Source organism: Syngnathoides biaculeatus, chromosome 19 (assembly GCF_019802595.1).
Source record: "Syngnathoides biaculeatus isolate LvHL_M chromosome 19, ASM1980259v1, whole genome shotgun sequence".
Lineage (NCBI taxonomy): Eukaryota > Metazoa > Chordata > Actinopteri > Syngnathiformes > Syngnathidae > Syngnathoides > Syngnathoides biaculeatus.
In genome coordinates, this window is record NC_084658.1 from 7,323,099 (window position 1) to 7,337,376 (window position 14,278).

General features: G+C 38.7%; 2 protein-coding genes across 9 annotated transcripts; one reads left to right on the top strand and one right to left on the bottom strand.

The window, feature by feature from the left end:
* Positions 1–155: 155 nt before the first annotated feature.
* LOC133492952 (transmembrane protein 241) lies at positions 156–5,113 on the top strand. Its single transcript, XM_061805826.1, has 14 exons — positions 156–403; positions 1,083–1,129; positions 1,259–1,336; positions 1,426–1,507; positions 1,594–1,671; positions 2,962–2,987; positions 3,068–3,168; positions 3,260–3,305; positions 3,389–3,424; positions 3,518–3,552; positions 3,648–3,717; positions 4,247–4,340; positions 4,448–4,512; positions 4,806–5,113. The coding sequence occupies exons 1-14, from the start codon at positions 332–334 to the stop codon at positions 4,864–4,866; spliced, it is 891 nt and encodes a 296-aa protein (XP_061661810.1). The 5' UTR covers positions 156–331; the 3' UTR covers positions 4,867–5,113.
* rbbp8 (retinoblastoma binding protein 8) lies at positions 5,113–12,605 on the bottom strand. Of its 8 annotated transcripts, none has more exons than XM_061805821.1 (19): positions 12,556–12,605; positions 11,426–11,553; positions 11,237–11,279; positions 11,017–11,112; positions 10,703–10,794; positions 10,443–10,509; positions 10,052–10,233; positions 9,891–9,980; positions 8,952–9,022; positions 8,789–8,850; positions 8,490–8,700; positions 8,192–8,333; positions 8,002–8,087; positions 6,835–6,928; positions 6,592–6,750; positions 5,900–5,942; positions 5,661–5,748; positions 5,432–5,573; positions 5,113–5,354 (listed from the first exon to the last, which is right to left on the bottom strand). In XM_061805821.1, exons 2-19 carry the CDS (start codon positions 11,514–11,516, stop codon positions 5,257–5,259), a joined length of 1,857 nt encoding a protein of 618 aa, XP_061661805.1. In that variant the 5' UTR covers positions 11,517–11,553; positions 12,556–12,605; the 3' UTR covers positions 5,113–5,256. The 8 variants fall into 8 exon arrangements, with proteins under 8 accessions (XP_061661805.1, XP_061661804.1, XP_061661808.1 ...); XM_061805820.1 differs by lacking the exon at positions 12,556–12,605 and adding an exon at positions 12,261–12,548; XM_061805824.1 differs by lacking the exon at positions 12,556–12,605 and adding an exon at positions 12,032–12,252 and having other exon boundaries at positions 10,073–10,233; positions 11,426–11,549.
* Between the last annotated feature and the right edge of the window lie 1,673 nt (positions 12,606–14,278).

Consider the following 14,278-nt stretch of genomic DNA (forward strand, 5'->3'; position numbering starts at 1 on the left):
TCAAAATACAGATTTTTATTTTAACAATTATTCCCGAGATGAACATTTCAAACTAAATTCGTAAATGTATTCATTTTACAATCGTGTATTACATCGTGACAGGAAATAATGTATCTTCCCCCCGCATAGTGTCTCTCAGCATACAAGCCCAGCATGTTGTCTGTCGTTAATAGACGATCATCTTTAACGCCGTTTTGACGTGTCGTTGTCGAACGGCAAAGAAGTTTCCGATTGGGAAATGTCAGTACAGTAGTTTAAAAGTGACGGCCTCATGATATTATTTTAGTAGCGTTTGCGCATCAGAAGTCATGCTGCCTTTTAGCAGGTCAAAATGCAGTGGAAAAGAAATTTCAACGGCCTCGCCTTTAGTTTCTTTTTTGTTGTGTCGTATTTCACGAATAAGGTGAGTGTCTGTCAAATATCGCGTTTTTACATTCAAACGATTCATTTTTCATATTAGATCTCAGTTGGTTGAAAAAATTACGTCTTGCTTTGAGCAACATTCAGTTTAAAGACTTTTATTTTCCTAAACTGTGAGATTAAACGGAACAGTTTGCACTTCCTCGTACACTACTGTACAGGTACAGATGCGGAGTTGTTTTTAATAATTCTGCCTTATCACTTCAGTTAATTAAGTGAACCTAATACATTTAAAGAAGAAAGGTGATCATTAAATTCGAGCATTTAAAAGAAAAAGCACAATGCGGTCCAGCTTTCGTATTGGATTTTAATGGACTGCAAGTGTACTGTAGTTGGTAAATGATGCTAATTTGTCAAATATGGTGTTTTATTTAAATGCTGTTTAACACTACATATATATTTACATTTCGACGTTTTTTTTCTTTCTGTGCTAGTATACTTAAAAATATAAATACAGTTACTGAAAGGGGTGTAATCATAGTAGTACTGTATTTTCAGTTTATGACCATTGTCAGGACAGCACGTCAAAATCAATCTAAGGGCCTCCTTGATTATTTTTCCATTCAAATTTGACATTTTAGAAATATGTTTTAATTTACTGACAGCATTTTTAATGCCTTTTACTATGTATTTATGTGTTATCACATGGATCTCCTTTTCAGTTTGTCCTGTCTGTGATGAAATTCACCTACCCAACCTTATTTCAAGGGTGAGTAGTATAATTCACTCTGGCGTTGACTACAAAGTCAATATAGATGTTATTTATGACCTTCAAGCAAAAATTCAAGTTTGACAGGAGAGAAAGTGCAAACTACTTCCATGTTTCTCCCTGTCCAAGGTGGCAGACATTTATTGGGGCGCTCCTGCTCCTGCTGTCCGGCAAACTGGGATGGGTGGAAATGAGCCGCATCTCCAGGTACACTACAGTATTTTTTTTTTTTTTTTAAGTCCAGTTACGCCTATTCAAGGCCGGTCTGTTTGATCCGTTTCAATCGTGACTTTCAGATCCGCTGCCTTCGCCTGGCTTCCAGGCTCCCTCCTGTTTGTTGGAAACATTTATGCGGGCTCCAGAGCTCTATCGCGCCTCGTGAGTCACATGCCGGCTTGACAACTGGGTACTTCGAGTGTACTGATTGATTGATTGAATAACATGACATTTCAATCCCCTCACAGGAGATTCCTTTCTTCTTTACTCTTCAAAACTCCTCTCATGTCGTTAGCTATGTCATCTTGAAGGCCGTTCACAGAGAAGTAAGAGCATGACCCAGATCCTGTCTTTACACGCAACTTCTAATTGCAAACAAGCCACTCCTTAAAGCTACTGTAAGAAAACTTGTTTTGTTTTTTTTTTTTTTTTGCTCCGGGACTTCCGCTGTTACAGTGGATTCTCAGAACTGGAGCAGTTTCGTCATGTAAAAACTGTTGCATTCATTATTATCATGACGATATGATGGAATATAGAACATGGACCAAAAAAAAAGAAAAAAAAAAGACAAACATTAGCCAATCTTGCGTGGAACAAATTAATCCAAAAAACAAATAAATCCAAAGTCTAATGCCTCCTGGAACAGATTTTGTTCAACAACAAGAGTTCACAATGTACAGTACTTTTTTTTTTTTGTTTCTCGCAAGACTCCTCTACCCAGAGTTGCATAAATGTAACGCACCCATAAATGAAACAACAGTAAAGTATGGATAAAACTCTAAGCGCCAAGACAAAGATCCTTTGTTGTTGTTGTTCAAAGTGACCTATTTAAAAATCAAGAAATAAAACCAAACTATTACATTAAATATGTTCTGATGCCCCACCCCCTCGAAAATAATGTTTAAAAAATGAAATTAAATTGTGTTATTCTTTGTTTTTGAGGATTTAATTTAGAGAGGATCAAAAAGACTCATGAACAGAATCAAACACAACATGCTGGTTAAAATTAGGACTTCCCAGATTATTATAACATGTTATTTCCTCGTAATAATGCTGAGGTTCTCGCTTGGAGTGAACAGGTTGGATAGGATGTTTTGGAGACAAAGTTAGAGGGAGCAGACTTAGATGGTTTGGACATGTTCAGAGGCGAGAGAGTGAGTATATTGGTAGAAGGGTGCTGAAGATGGAGCTGCCAGGCAAAAGACTGAGAGGAAGACCAAAGAAAAGGTTGATGGATGTGGTGATGGAGAACTTGAGGACTGTGGGTGTTAAAGAAGAAGATGCACGAGATAGGCTTAGATGGAAAAAGATGACACGTTGTGGCGACCCCTAACAGGACAAGGCGAAAGGAAAAGAAGAAGTTATTTCCTCGTAATCCGGTTATACAACACCACTAAATTTAGTTGCTTCTGAAAAAAAAACTCCATATTAAGTTGGACGAAGAATTGCGTCCTGTAAAGTGTGTTTCCATGACATTGACAGAAATGAAAAAAATGTATGAAACATATCAGATAAAATAAGTACAAATCACTGGAGTCTCATGATGAATGAAGCCTACCGTATGAACCTCAAACGTTTCTTTTGATGGACAATTTTGTTTCTCTCCCTTATTACAGAAAATTGAATGGCTGAAATTTACCAGGTTTGTGATTTGTTTTGTATTTGATGGTATCTTTTCCAATATGAAAGCAAGATGCCTATTTTCTCTTTCTCCCCCGTTAGCATATGTCTCATGCTGCTTTCAGCCATCAAGCTACCTGCCTACGATCCCCAGTTTGATTTCAGCGGTTACATGTGGGCCATTGCTCATCTAGTCTGTGTTGGTAAGTTTTGAATTTTAACCACTGTACTTACTGCAAGCATCGCTTTTTGTCCACGACTTTGACTGTTTTTTGTTTTTAATTGCGTTTCCAGGGGTTTACAGAGTCTTTCAGGTGCACTACAAATCCAGTAATTTGAGGTAAGGGTGAGCCCATTAGCTTGGAGTAGAAGCAATATTCATATTATGAATTTGTCACTTTTCCTGAAACTCTTCTGGCATAGCGACATTGAGCAGCAATGTGTTAACTACCTGTTCAGGTAAGAACAAACCATTTAGAATAATGTATTTATTATATCAACAAAGTGAGAGACAACATAGAACTTTTTTTTGTTTGTGTTGTTTTGTAACAGCGTTCTGCTGCTGGCAATGGCCGCCCACCCAACAGGTGAGAATTATTGTTGTGACTTCCCTTGAATGTCTTTGGCTAAATTGTACTGTCGCAATGAAAAGTGTTGCACTTTGACCTTTGTTCATGCACAGGTGACCTCACGAGTGCCTTGGAGTTCCCCTCTCTCCAGTCCTACTCCTTCCGCGGAGGCTGCTGTGCCAGGTGAGCCCACCATCACCACTAACCTGTACTTACACCTAGAATGTAACAGAGAAGGGCTTATTAGTTGAAATATTACTGGAAAACACTCATTTTAATGACATTAGGTACACTCACAGTCTGATGAGCTCAAATAGAGAACTGTTTAAATACAAATTTTAACTAAACCAGGGAATGTTTCAGTCACTGTTGTGAATTCTTCCATTCAGCTACTTGCTAAAGATAAGCAGTTTTGGGGGTGAGTTTAGAATTTTGAACCCCCAGTAAAAGCCAAATAAGATATGTTGCAGTGTAGTTTGATATCACTACAAACTACAACAGTTCTGGTAAATGTGATAATTATTATACATTAAGGTACCGGTATCCATTCCCTGCATTTATTACAGCCAAAATAAAAAATAATTGCTGTGTTCTTGCACTGGTAATACGGTATGGTAAATGTAAATTGATAGAAATTGGCCTGAGACTTAATCAAAATGGAGAGTCAATTGATAACTGTATTAATCGCATGTGGGCTTCATTGTTTTTTCAGTGCCTTGCTGGGTTTTTTGTTGCTTTTGGCCACAGTCAAACTAAAAAGTGGACTGTCCATTCAGCACTTTGCACTGTGGATTTTTATGTCCAAGGTAAAAAAAATTTAAAAATGAAATACTATTTTTTTTTTCCATACAAAGACACAACTGTAATACACAAACTAGATCTGCACAATCTCCAAAAAGTGTATTTGTTCTAGGTGACTGCCATGTTCCTGTCACCTCTGATTTTCTATATGGACATGAACACCCCGTCTATAATTTGGTAAGTTGCGAGTTTAGTGGATGAATATTAAGGATTTTTTTTTTTTTTACATCGTTACATACAGTGTTTCCCAACCTTTTCTGAGCAAAGACATCTTTTTTTTTCATTGAACATTTGCACAGCAGATCTGTATCAATACTTAATGAACTCGTCCCATTTTACTTACAAATTTACTCAGTGACATCTGGATCTGCTTGATTGAACACAAAGCTGTTTTTTAATTACTGTTTTCAAATATTGCAGCAAATCTTTTTTTTTCCCCTACTAATGTAATTTATTATGTCTGCTTGCAGTATGGCAGTCAGTCATGTAAGCGAGGCTTTGTTGGTGTATTATGAGAGAGAAACGCAGTAATATCAGCACTTCAGGATGGACCAAATACCTGCACTTCTCAAAAAAATTATTTGCTGTATTTTATTTTTTTTTTTACTTCCTTAAATGTCACCTTGATAAACTACAGACCAAATAACATTTGTTTACATAGTCTATTTTCTACACTTATTATAAGGGAGACTAAGGGAATAAAAAGCCATTATTGTTACAATCCTTAATGTATACCCATTTATTTTTTTATGAGATAAAAATCTGCATTGGCACATCATTTCACTGGACATTTTTTATTTATACAGTGTGTGTGTGACAGAGGGGAGGGGAATCATTAATAATGATATGGTCAATGGTACATACAAACCAAGAAGTGCATTGAACTCCTTGGTGCAATTTTGACATTAACTAGTTTTGTGCTTAGCTCTTCTGCTGGCAACTCTTTGGAGAAAAGAGAGCAGTCAAAGGCTGTTTTCTCCTTAAACGAGACTGCGGGATCTTCTCCTCCTTAATATAACCTATGCAAACCGAGAGCAAAGTCACTTTATCACATTTTTAAACTCTCATGAACACGCACAGGAAAGCAGTTCAAGACCTCTTTCGATGCATGTCTGAGTTGACGGGAATCCAACTTCCCAGAAGTTCTCCGGCGTGCTAGGAGGAATGAAGCGATGGCGGTGCCGAGAGCATTCAGACAGCTTCCTCTGTTTCTCTTCCTCTGGGAGATGGGTGTAATACTGGCAGAAGGAGAGTCAAATACGCAGAAAGTTGATATTTGAAATAAGACGGTAAATTCTGTTTACATTACGCAGCAAAAGACATACAACTTCGCATTCTTTGCAAGTGGTGCCTTTCAGTTTTCTTCTTTCATCTTTCTTGCGGACCACTGCCACATGTGCAAACGTTGGATGTCTAATGGAGAGAGATTGATTAATCTATGATCCTTTAAACTACTAATGTGAAACAAAAGATGGTTGATACTATTACGAGAGTAAGACTAATCCAAGCCAAATTTTTGGAGGATCTCATTTGGCATGAAAGAGACTCAGAATAAATTCCTCACTGCATTTTGCGCACTCGTGGAGAGTTTTCTGGAGCCTCTTGTTCTAATTGGAGGGATGGACAGAAACATTAAGACATTTTTTTTCCTTTAGTGTTGTCATACAAACTGTTCACATGATCGATTCACAGGACCAGACACAACATTAGGTCGAGATCCAATACAAGAGTTGCATGATCTTTTTTGATCCACCACCTTATTAAATCATGTATTGTATCTTCTTGTCGCCACAGTGTATCATCTCAGATGAAATGCTAATATTTGTTTGGCATAGTTTTTACACCGGATGTCCTTCCTGACGCAACCCCTCAGGTAATATGTTTATTGATGTCGTACAGACACCACAGCAAATTACAAAAAAAAAAAAAAATCAGAACGCTGATAATTAAAAATCCATCCATTTTCTGAGCTGCTTATCCTCACGAGTGTCAGGGTAGTGCTGGAGCCAAACCCTGCTGTCATCGGGCAGAAGGCAGGGTACACCCTAAACTGGTTGCCAGCCAATCGCAGGGCACATAGAGACAGACAAGAGTCGCGCTCACAATCACACTTAGGGACAATTTAGAGTCTCCCATTGATGCAAGATTTTTATCTATATAAACATTTATTTCATTGTCTCAATCAACATTGTTGAAATGTTGATACTTAATATTGTGTCTGGTTGTGATTGTACTGTATATTGTCAAACTATGTACCATCATCTTCTTCCTCCTCCTCCTCTTCCTCCTCCTCCATACAGGGACGATTGCCAACTTGTGTACAGTTGTAAGATATGTACTCCTCATGGGCAGTCGCATCAAACATTCGATCCAGACTGTCGTTCGCCTTGTCACCAATTCCTTGGTCGGAAAATACTGATGTCATTTTTATCACATCTGGCTTTGGCAACAAATGTCAGACGGGCTGAGGACAGGATTAGAGTGCGTCACCTGACACACCGTGTTCGTGCTGATCTTCTTCAACGCGACCTTGGAGTAAGCTGTGACTGATCATAGTGCAGTCAGTGTCAAGTAATTCTTCAAAGGGTTGTTCCTGTTTGTAAACACAGAAACAACTCGTGTAAGAGATAGATAGAAAATGTATTAAATCATTTAACATCATTTAATGTAATCATCTAATCCCAGAAAATATGGAATGATATGGAAAGAATAACGTACAGTCCAGAGGATAGGGATTGAACCCTGTCACAAATGGCAAAAATCTGCAAATAATTGATGCCCCTCCAAAAAAACGTTTATAATTGCCTATAGATGCCACAAGATGGGGGGAAAAAAGCACCACATCTCTCTAAATGAAGCTCCTCAACTCACTTCAACAAGTAAGAATTTTCAGTGAATAACAGATACGTTAAAGAAAACTGCAGAAAGGTGGAATCAAAAAGTACACAGAACACAGTTGACAAGTTAATTTTGATGCGTGAATTACTTCCATTTTGTTAACCTTTCGAACGAATTGTGTGGGGAACCTACAAATTAATTTAAAGATTAAGTATATTGTTTGGTGGAAAGGCACAATTAGAATTCAGGGGACGTATTCATAAAAAAAGAAAAAATAGGGCTAAAGTACTTGTAGTTAGTGTGCTATGATGTGTGTTATGAAATCCTTAAAAGTCACACCCAAATTTTTATGATTTGCTCGTGGGGTCACACGATTTTTAGAAGAGCGAAACACAGACAACCACTCAAACTCCCATTCCCCCCTACGGACAGCCAAGCGTTTTCAATTAACCAAACGCGTGTTTTTGGAATGTGGGAGGATAATTTTAAGGGCCGAAGAGATGCCATTACATATACGGCCTACCGCATTACATTGTACTTGTAGGAGACTGATATATTGACTTATTAGGGTCGGTCAACATCTTCTGTTAAGCTATGAAAATAATTTAAAGCAAGAGAGGACTTTAGATGAACAGGTGAGAGTGTTGAATAAACGATACACCTCATCTTCAACTTCTCACAAATATCAGTTTTGGACTTTTCCTCACATTTGCTTCTGGAGTGTAATAACTCTTGAAATAAGACTGAACAAAAGAGGATAATTAGGCTCAAATTCAAATGTCCCAGAGGCTAAACTAATTTACTGCAAGTCATGTGACCATCTTGTACCTCATGTGCATCTTCCTCAATGTCATACATGGAGAGCGCCAGCCCAGGGTCAATGCTCCACATGTTTTCCACTCTTTGATTCCTTCCTGCCCGGAGAACAAAATTAGCACATCAATTTGAATCTACCAATCTTTGGGATGCTAATGACATGCACAGATGACCATAGTCAACAACAGCAAAGCAACCATACCATCATCTGGATGAGCTGGTTTGCTTGGAACATTGTGGAACTTGGGCTTCTTTTGTTTGTAGTGCGCTTGTCCTTTGGGTGCTACGTCTGGCTTCTTGAAAGCTGGACTTCCACAGTCAACACCTCGCGTTTGGTTGAGAACCTGTGAAGTAATTTTAAAACCAGGCTGAAGTAGACATGGACCGTAATGTTTTTTTCAACACTGATACTGATCGTTAGCAATCAAGGAAGCCAAAAACCGATTTTTGGAGCAGATATTTATTTGGAGGGGGGATTAAAAAAAAAAAAAAAAAATCACCACTTTGGTGTCCAATTTCTTCCCATTTCGGGAGTCGCATGTTTTGCCCTCTTCCAGCTCTTTTGGAACATCGTCTTCCTTCGTCCATTTTACTTTGACAAGTGAGTCAACATCATTCAACTTTTCACAGTGAGGACGATGAAATGATGACTTTGCTGTGGTCGAGTCTGGACTGTAGATGGCCGTGGACGGTGAAGAAATACGGTGAGGCCTTCGCACGGGGACGCAAACGGTCGTTAAAACAATAATGCTCGACACAGTCTCCTGTTTATTACATAGTATGCATTTTTAGTCCTTACTTTAGACAAATATCAGACAAGGACGATTTCGAGCTATAACGCTGACCTGCAGCTGTGTTTTTCTAAGAAGAGAAAATGATCAGAAATAGAGAACTCGCTCAGACATGATTGAATCCATACTGCATACTAGAATTATGAAGGCTACAGCATGAACCCAACTCACCATGTGAGATGTGTTGACAAGTTCAAGGCCACATGTGTCTGCTATCACTTCTCCTCCAATCTCCTCCTCTCCTGACATTAGACAGATGTCAATTTCAGCATCAACCCACAGTACATTTAACAGTAACTTGATTTTCTATGCAATAGACATTCAATGTATTGAATTAGCGACTGTGTGTGATTACATGTTTTTTTAAGATTTCAATAGGATGGGAGCCTCTCTCTGATTAATCTAAAGTCGCATTTTAATGCCACTGTGTTGTTTCACAACGGTGCCTAGAGCGGCCATGGCAAAATTGAAGAGCAACTTCCATAGCTGACATCAGCTAACGTTCACCTTGACAGTAAATTACTTGGGATTAGTTAAAAGTGGGCAGCGAGGTGGACAACTGGTTACCACATCTGCCTCACAGTTCTGAGGACCGGGGTTAAAATCCCAGCCCCTGCTGTCTGGAGTTGCATGCTCTTCCTGTGCCTACATGACTTTTCTCTGGGTACTCCAGTTTCCTCTCAGACCCTAAAAACATGCAAGGTAGGTTAACTGAAGACTCTAAATTGCCCGTAGGTGTGAATGATTGTTTCTATATGGCCTGTGATTGGCTGGCAAACAGTTCAGGGTGTACCCAGCCTCTTGCCCCAAGGTAGCTGGGATAGGTGATCACGACCCTAGTGAGGATAAGCGGGATAGGAAAAAATTGAATGGATCAATCAATCACCAACGCCCTTGCGGGTTGTCGCCGGGGAGGTCACTCAATTTTTGTTTCAAATGTTTCATCGTTGTCCAAAGGGGTTACTGACAGACTGTTGAGATGATTGGGTGCAAAATTCTATTAAAGAAGCTACTAGTACAAACAGTAAATATGGGAGGAAAAAAAAACTATGGTCATCACAGAAACAATTACATTACTGTAACTTCCAACAATGCCACTTCAAATCTTACCAGGAATCTGGGACGCGTCCATTACACACGTGTTAGGAACAAGTACTTGTGCTCTTTTAGGGTTTTTTGCAGTGTCGCTTGATTCTTGAACTGAAAAGAACATAAATGACATGATTTAGATTTGCTTGCTCAGAGTACAAAAATCTGCCTTTTAAAATGACCTTTGAAAAGTGATCTGTTACACTTGATTGAGGAATTCCGTGCATCGTGAACATGTTTGCTGTTGTCCAGGTATTTACGTTTCTTCAGTTTGTTAGTTACGGTAAATGAGTTGACCAGGACTGGGGAGTCTGGGATGACACCATCTTCATGCCCTGGGTGGTGGGCCACCTGCGATTTGGAGCTAATAATAACAACAACATCACACATCTACAGAACTCAATTAAGAAGTTGAAACTTGGAGCTTACAATTAAAAAACCTTTACTAAACAGCCAAAAGCAGAACATAAACGAACATGTCTGCAATTAGTCCTTTAAATGTGAATAATCATAGAAAATAAGACTTCACCAACAAACAATGATTAAGAGACCTGACTTAAACGCACTCACTACCTCTTTATTATTTGCAGCTCACTGAGAAGTTTGCGGTTTTCATCCTCCAGGCAGTTCCTTTCATACCCTATTGAAAATAAACACACACACAGTCAACAATGACCAATGAGATGAGATAGTACCAAATATAACATTTGGTGCAAAATGTATTTCATTTTTGCATTCGTGTGATTTTTTTTTTTTTTTTAGAAGTACACATTTTCATATAAAAAGAAAAAACTCGCATAAGAAACACTGCAGATATGCACAGAAAGACTCACTCAGATTGGTTAGGGTCCGCTCGCTATGATCTTGGCATTTTTTCAAGTTCTCCTCCAAGATTGCACATCGATCGCATTCTTTAGTTTGCAGCCTTAAAGCAGAATCAAATGTAGTCTTTAAATTACACCGACAATGAAAAGACATTGCTGAGATTTCTGTATTGTTTTGAAATTTATTTCTTAAAATTAATTCTGACAAAATTGAAACCTCTCTCTCGTTCATGTATATATATATATATATATATATATAAATATAAAATTGCATACAGTTTTAACATGGGACGTGCATAAATGTTAGTAGTCTTTGGCGTTACCTGTCCTCCAATAGACTATTGGCATCTTGTAGAGTTTTGATTTGTTCTTTCATCTCCTGGTTACGTGTATAAAACAGTTGAAGACTTTCTGCATCCCTGTGATGAAAAAAATAAGTTTGGCACCGTCAAATCTGAATTAGGATGAAACAATCTAATTTAAATGTGACAATATAAAACGTTGATTGTCATACGTTTATTCTTTCAAATGTAGCATACTCACAGGCGACGTTCGTTTTTCAACTTGCACACTTTTTCCTCAAGTTCTTAAAGGAGAGAAAGTTTATAGCGCAACACCCAATACATGAAAGAATCTACCATGGCCATCATAAATCTTTCATTACATTACAGACCTAAACATTTTTGCATGAGGTCAAGAATGATGATTTTTGACATTGCAAAGATTTATCACCTTGAAGTCTTTTTTGATGGCATTCCTGTAGTTGCATCCATAACATGTCAAAGGGGTCAGTTGGTTTGGGTGTGTTTGCAGGGCTGCTCATCCTCAGTGCAAAACAAGCGCAGACAAAATCTTACTGTCTGCCAAAAAAATATTTCAAACTTAGTAGAATCAATCATATAATACATTTTTCCTCCACAAAATGTCCGTAAAATGATCTTTAACAATTTATCAAAACTGGTATTCTACATGGTTGATAGTACGGAAAAAATATAAATATCAGTGGTTCTACTTGGGCAGTGGGAGTAATTTTTCTACCTCTGGTAGATTTGTAATAATAATAATAATAATAGTCGTACAGGAAGGAATTATACTTATATACATTTTTACGCGGTCACATTTCACCGTTTCGACACAAACTCAACCACAAGCTTATGCCAAGTTAGGAGGAAAGACAACAGTCAATTTTTCCCCACGAAATTAAATAGCCAGACACACAACATAAACTACCAAATTTGACTATATTATGCACTTTTGTCGTCGTATTCAAAAATGGCAATTACAACGATTAAATCACAACTAGTAGGACGCTAAATGTGAAATAAAACTACTACTTACGCTGAGGAATACGAGACTGCGATGAATCTAGGGAATTTACCATTCCAAACGTAGGAAAATGTTCAAGAACATAATGGAGGAGCAAAAGTAAAAAATTCTAAATTCGCGGGCTGAATTGCGTGTTACGCATAGATATCGATAATAGCGCCAACACCGGTTTGAACTGCGTGATTACGACTTCGCTAAGCTAGTGAGGGCAACAAGGACGCTTGCGTACTGTGCTGCATACCTTTGCATACGCCTTCCAGCCACAAAAAGGGAACAGTGATTAACCTTTAATGGGTGAAAATTGCTTGTCTTGTATTTTTTTAATCTGTTCTTTTTGCAAATGTTTTGTAAAATGGTTTGGCCGGGATGCGACTGTACACTAGCTTATCTATTTTATATTCATATCTGTCCACGCTGATGAAGTCTCTTGATTTTTTTGGTTTTATTTAGAAACACGGAACATACAAATTCAATCGCCAAGAGGTAAAATACATATACGACCAAAATGTCAGTGTCTCATTGCAGAAATTTATTACATGAATTGTAGTGTTTGATTGTCTATATTTTTTCCATTATTCTTCTTCGTCGTTGACGTCGTCGTCTTCTTCTTCTTGTATTGAATGGCGCACACTAACAATGCATTACTGCCACCTATCAATGAATAATGATTACTGCTTTAGTTTACCGATCGATTTCGTTTTCACACAAAATAAAATCACTTCGAAGATAAAATAGAGAACATTTTCCTTATAAGTTTAATAAGATGCTACATGATTAAACTTTTTGATACTTGCAAGCAGTGTTGGGGTATTATTTGTTTGTTTTACATTACACTTCTTCTTTTCCTTTCGGTTTGTCCCGTTAGGGGTCGCCACAGCGTGTCATCTTTTGCCATCTTAGCCTATCTCCTGCATCTTCCTCTCGAACCCCAACTGGCCTCATGTCTTCCCTCACCACATCCATAAACCTTCTCTTTGGTCTTCCTCTCGCTCTTTTGCCTAGCAGCTCCATCCTCAGCACCCTTCTCCCAATATACTCACTCTCTCGCCTCTGAACATGTTCAAACCATCGAAGTCTGCTCTCTCGAATCTTGTCTCTAAAACATCCAATTTTTGGCTGTCCCTCTAATGAGCTCATTTCTATTCCTATCCAACCTGCTCACTCTGAGCGAGAACCTCAACATCTTCATTTCTGCCACCTCCAGTTCTGCTTCCTGTTGTTTCTTCAGAGCCACCCTCTCTAATCCGTACATCATCGCCGGTCTTACCACTGTTTTATAAACTTTGCCCTTCATCCTAGCGGCTACTCTTCTGTCACATAACACAGCAGACACCTTTCACTTCTTTACCACACTCACCATTGCTCTGCATTGTTGACTCAAAGTATTTGAAGTCGTCCACCCTCGCTATCTCTTCTCCCTGGAGCTTCGCTCCCCCCCCCCCCCCCCTCTCATTCATGCACATATATTCTGTTTTACTTCGGCTAATCTTCATTCCTCTCCTTTCCAGTGGGTGCCTCCATCTTTCTAATTGTTCCTCTGCCTCCTCCCTGCTTTCAGTGCAGATCACAATATCATTTGCGAACATCATGGTCCAAGGGGATTCCAGTCTAACCTCATCTGTCAGCCTATCTACTACCATTGCAAACAGGAAGGGGCTCAGAGCTGATCCCTGATGCAGTCCCACCTCCACCTTAAATTCTTCTGTCACACCTCACCATTGTTCTGCTGCCATCATACATGTCCTGTACCATTTTAACATACTTCTCTGCCACACCAGACTTACGCATGCAGTACAACAGTTCCTCTCTTTGTACTCTTGTCATAGGCTTTCTCTAGATCCACAAAGACACAATGGAGCTCCTTCTGACCTTCTCTGTACTTTTCCACTGGCATCCTCAACCTCATCTGTGGTACTCTTTCGAGGTATGAAACCATACTGTTGCTCGCAGATACTTACTTTTGTCCTGAGTCTAACCTCCACTACTCTTTCCCATAACTTCTTTGTGTGGCTCATCAACTTTATTCCTCTATAATTCATTAACATTCATTCAACATTACACAGTAGTTCAAATATCCAATATTTATTGTTGTAGATATTTCTTACGCATACGTTTTTTGTTAAGCTGCACAACTAAATCCTGTCTTAAAAACACACTCACAGCTCAACACGATCATGTTCTCTTATTTATCCTTATCAACCCATTTCCTCCTCAATTTCTCAATGGATAGGTTTCCAATGAGTCACCAAGACGCTTAGA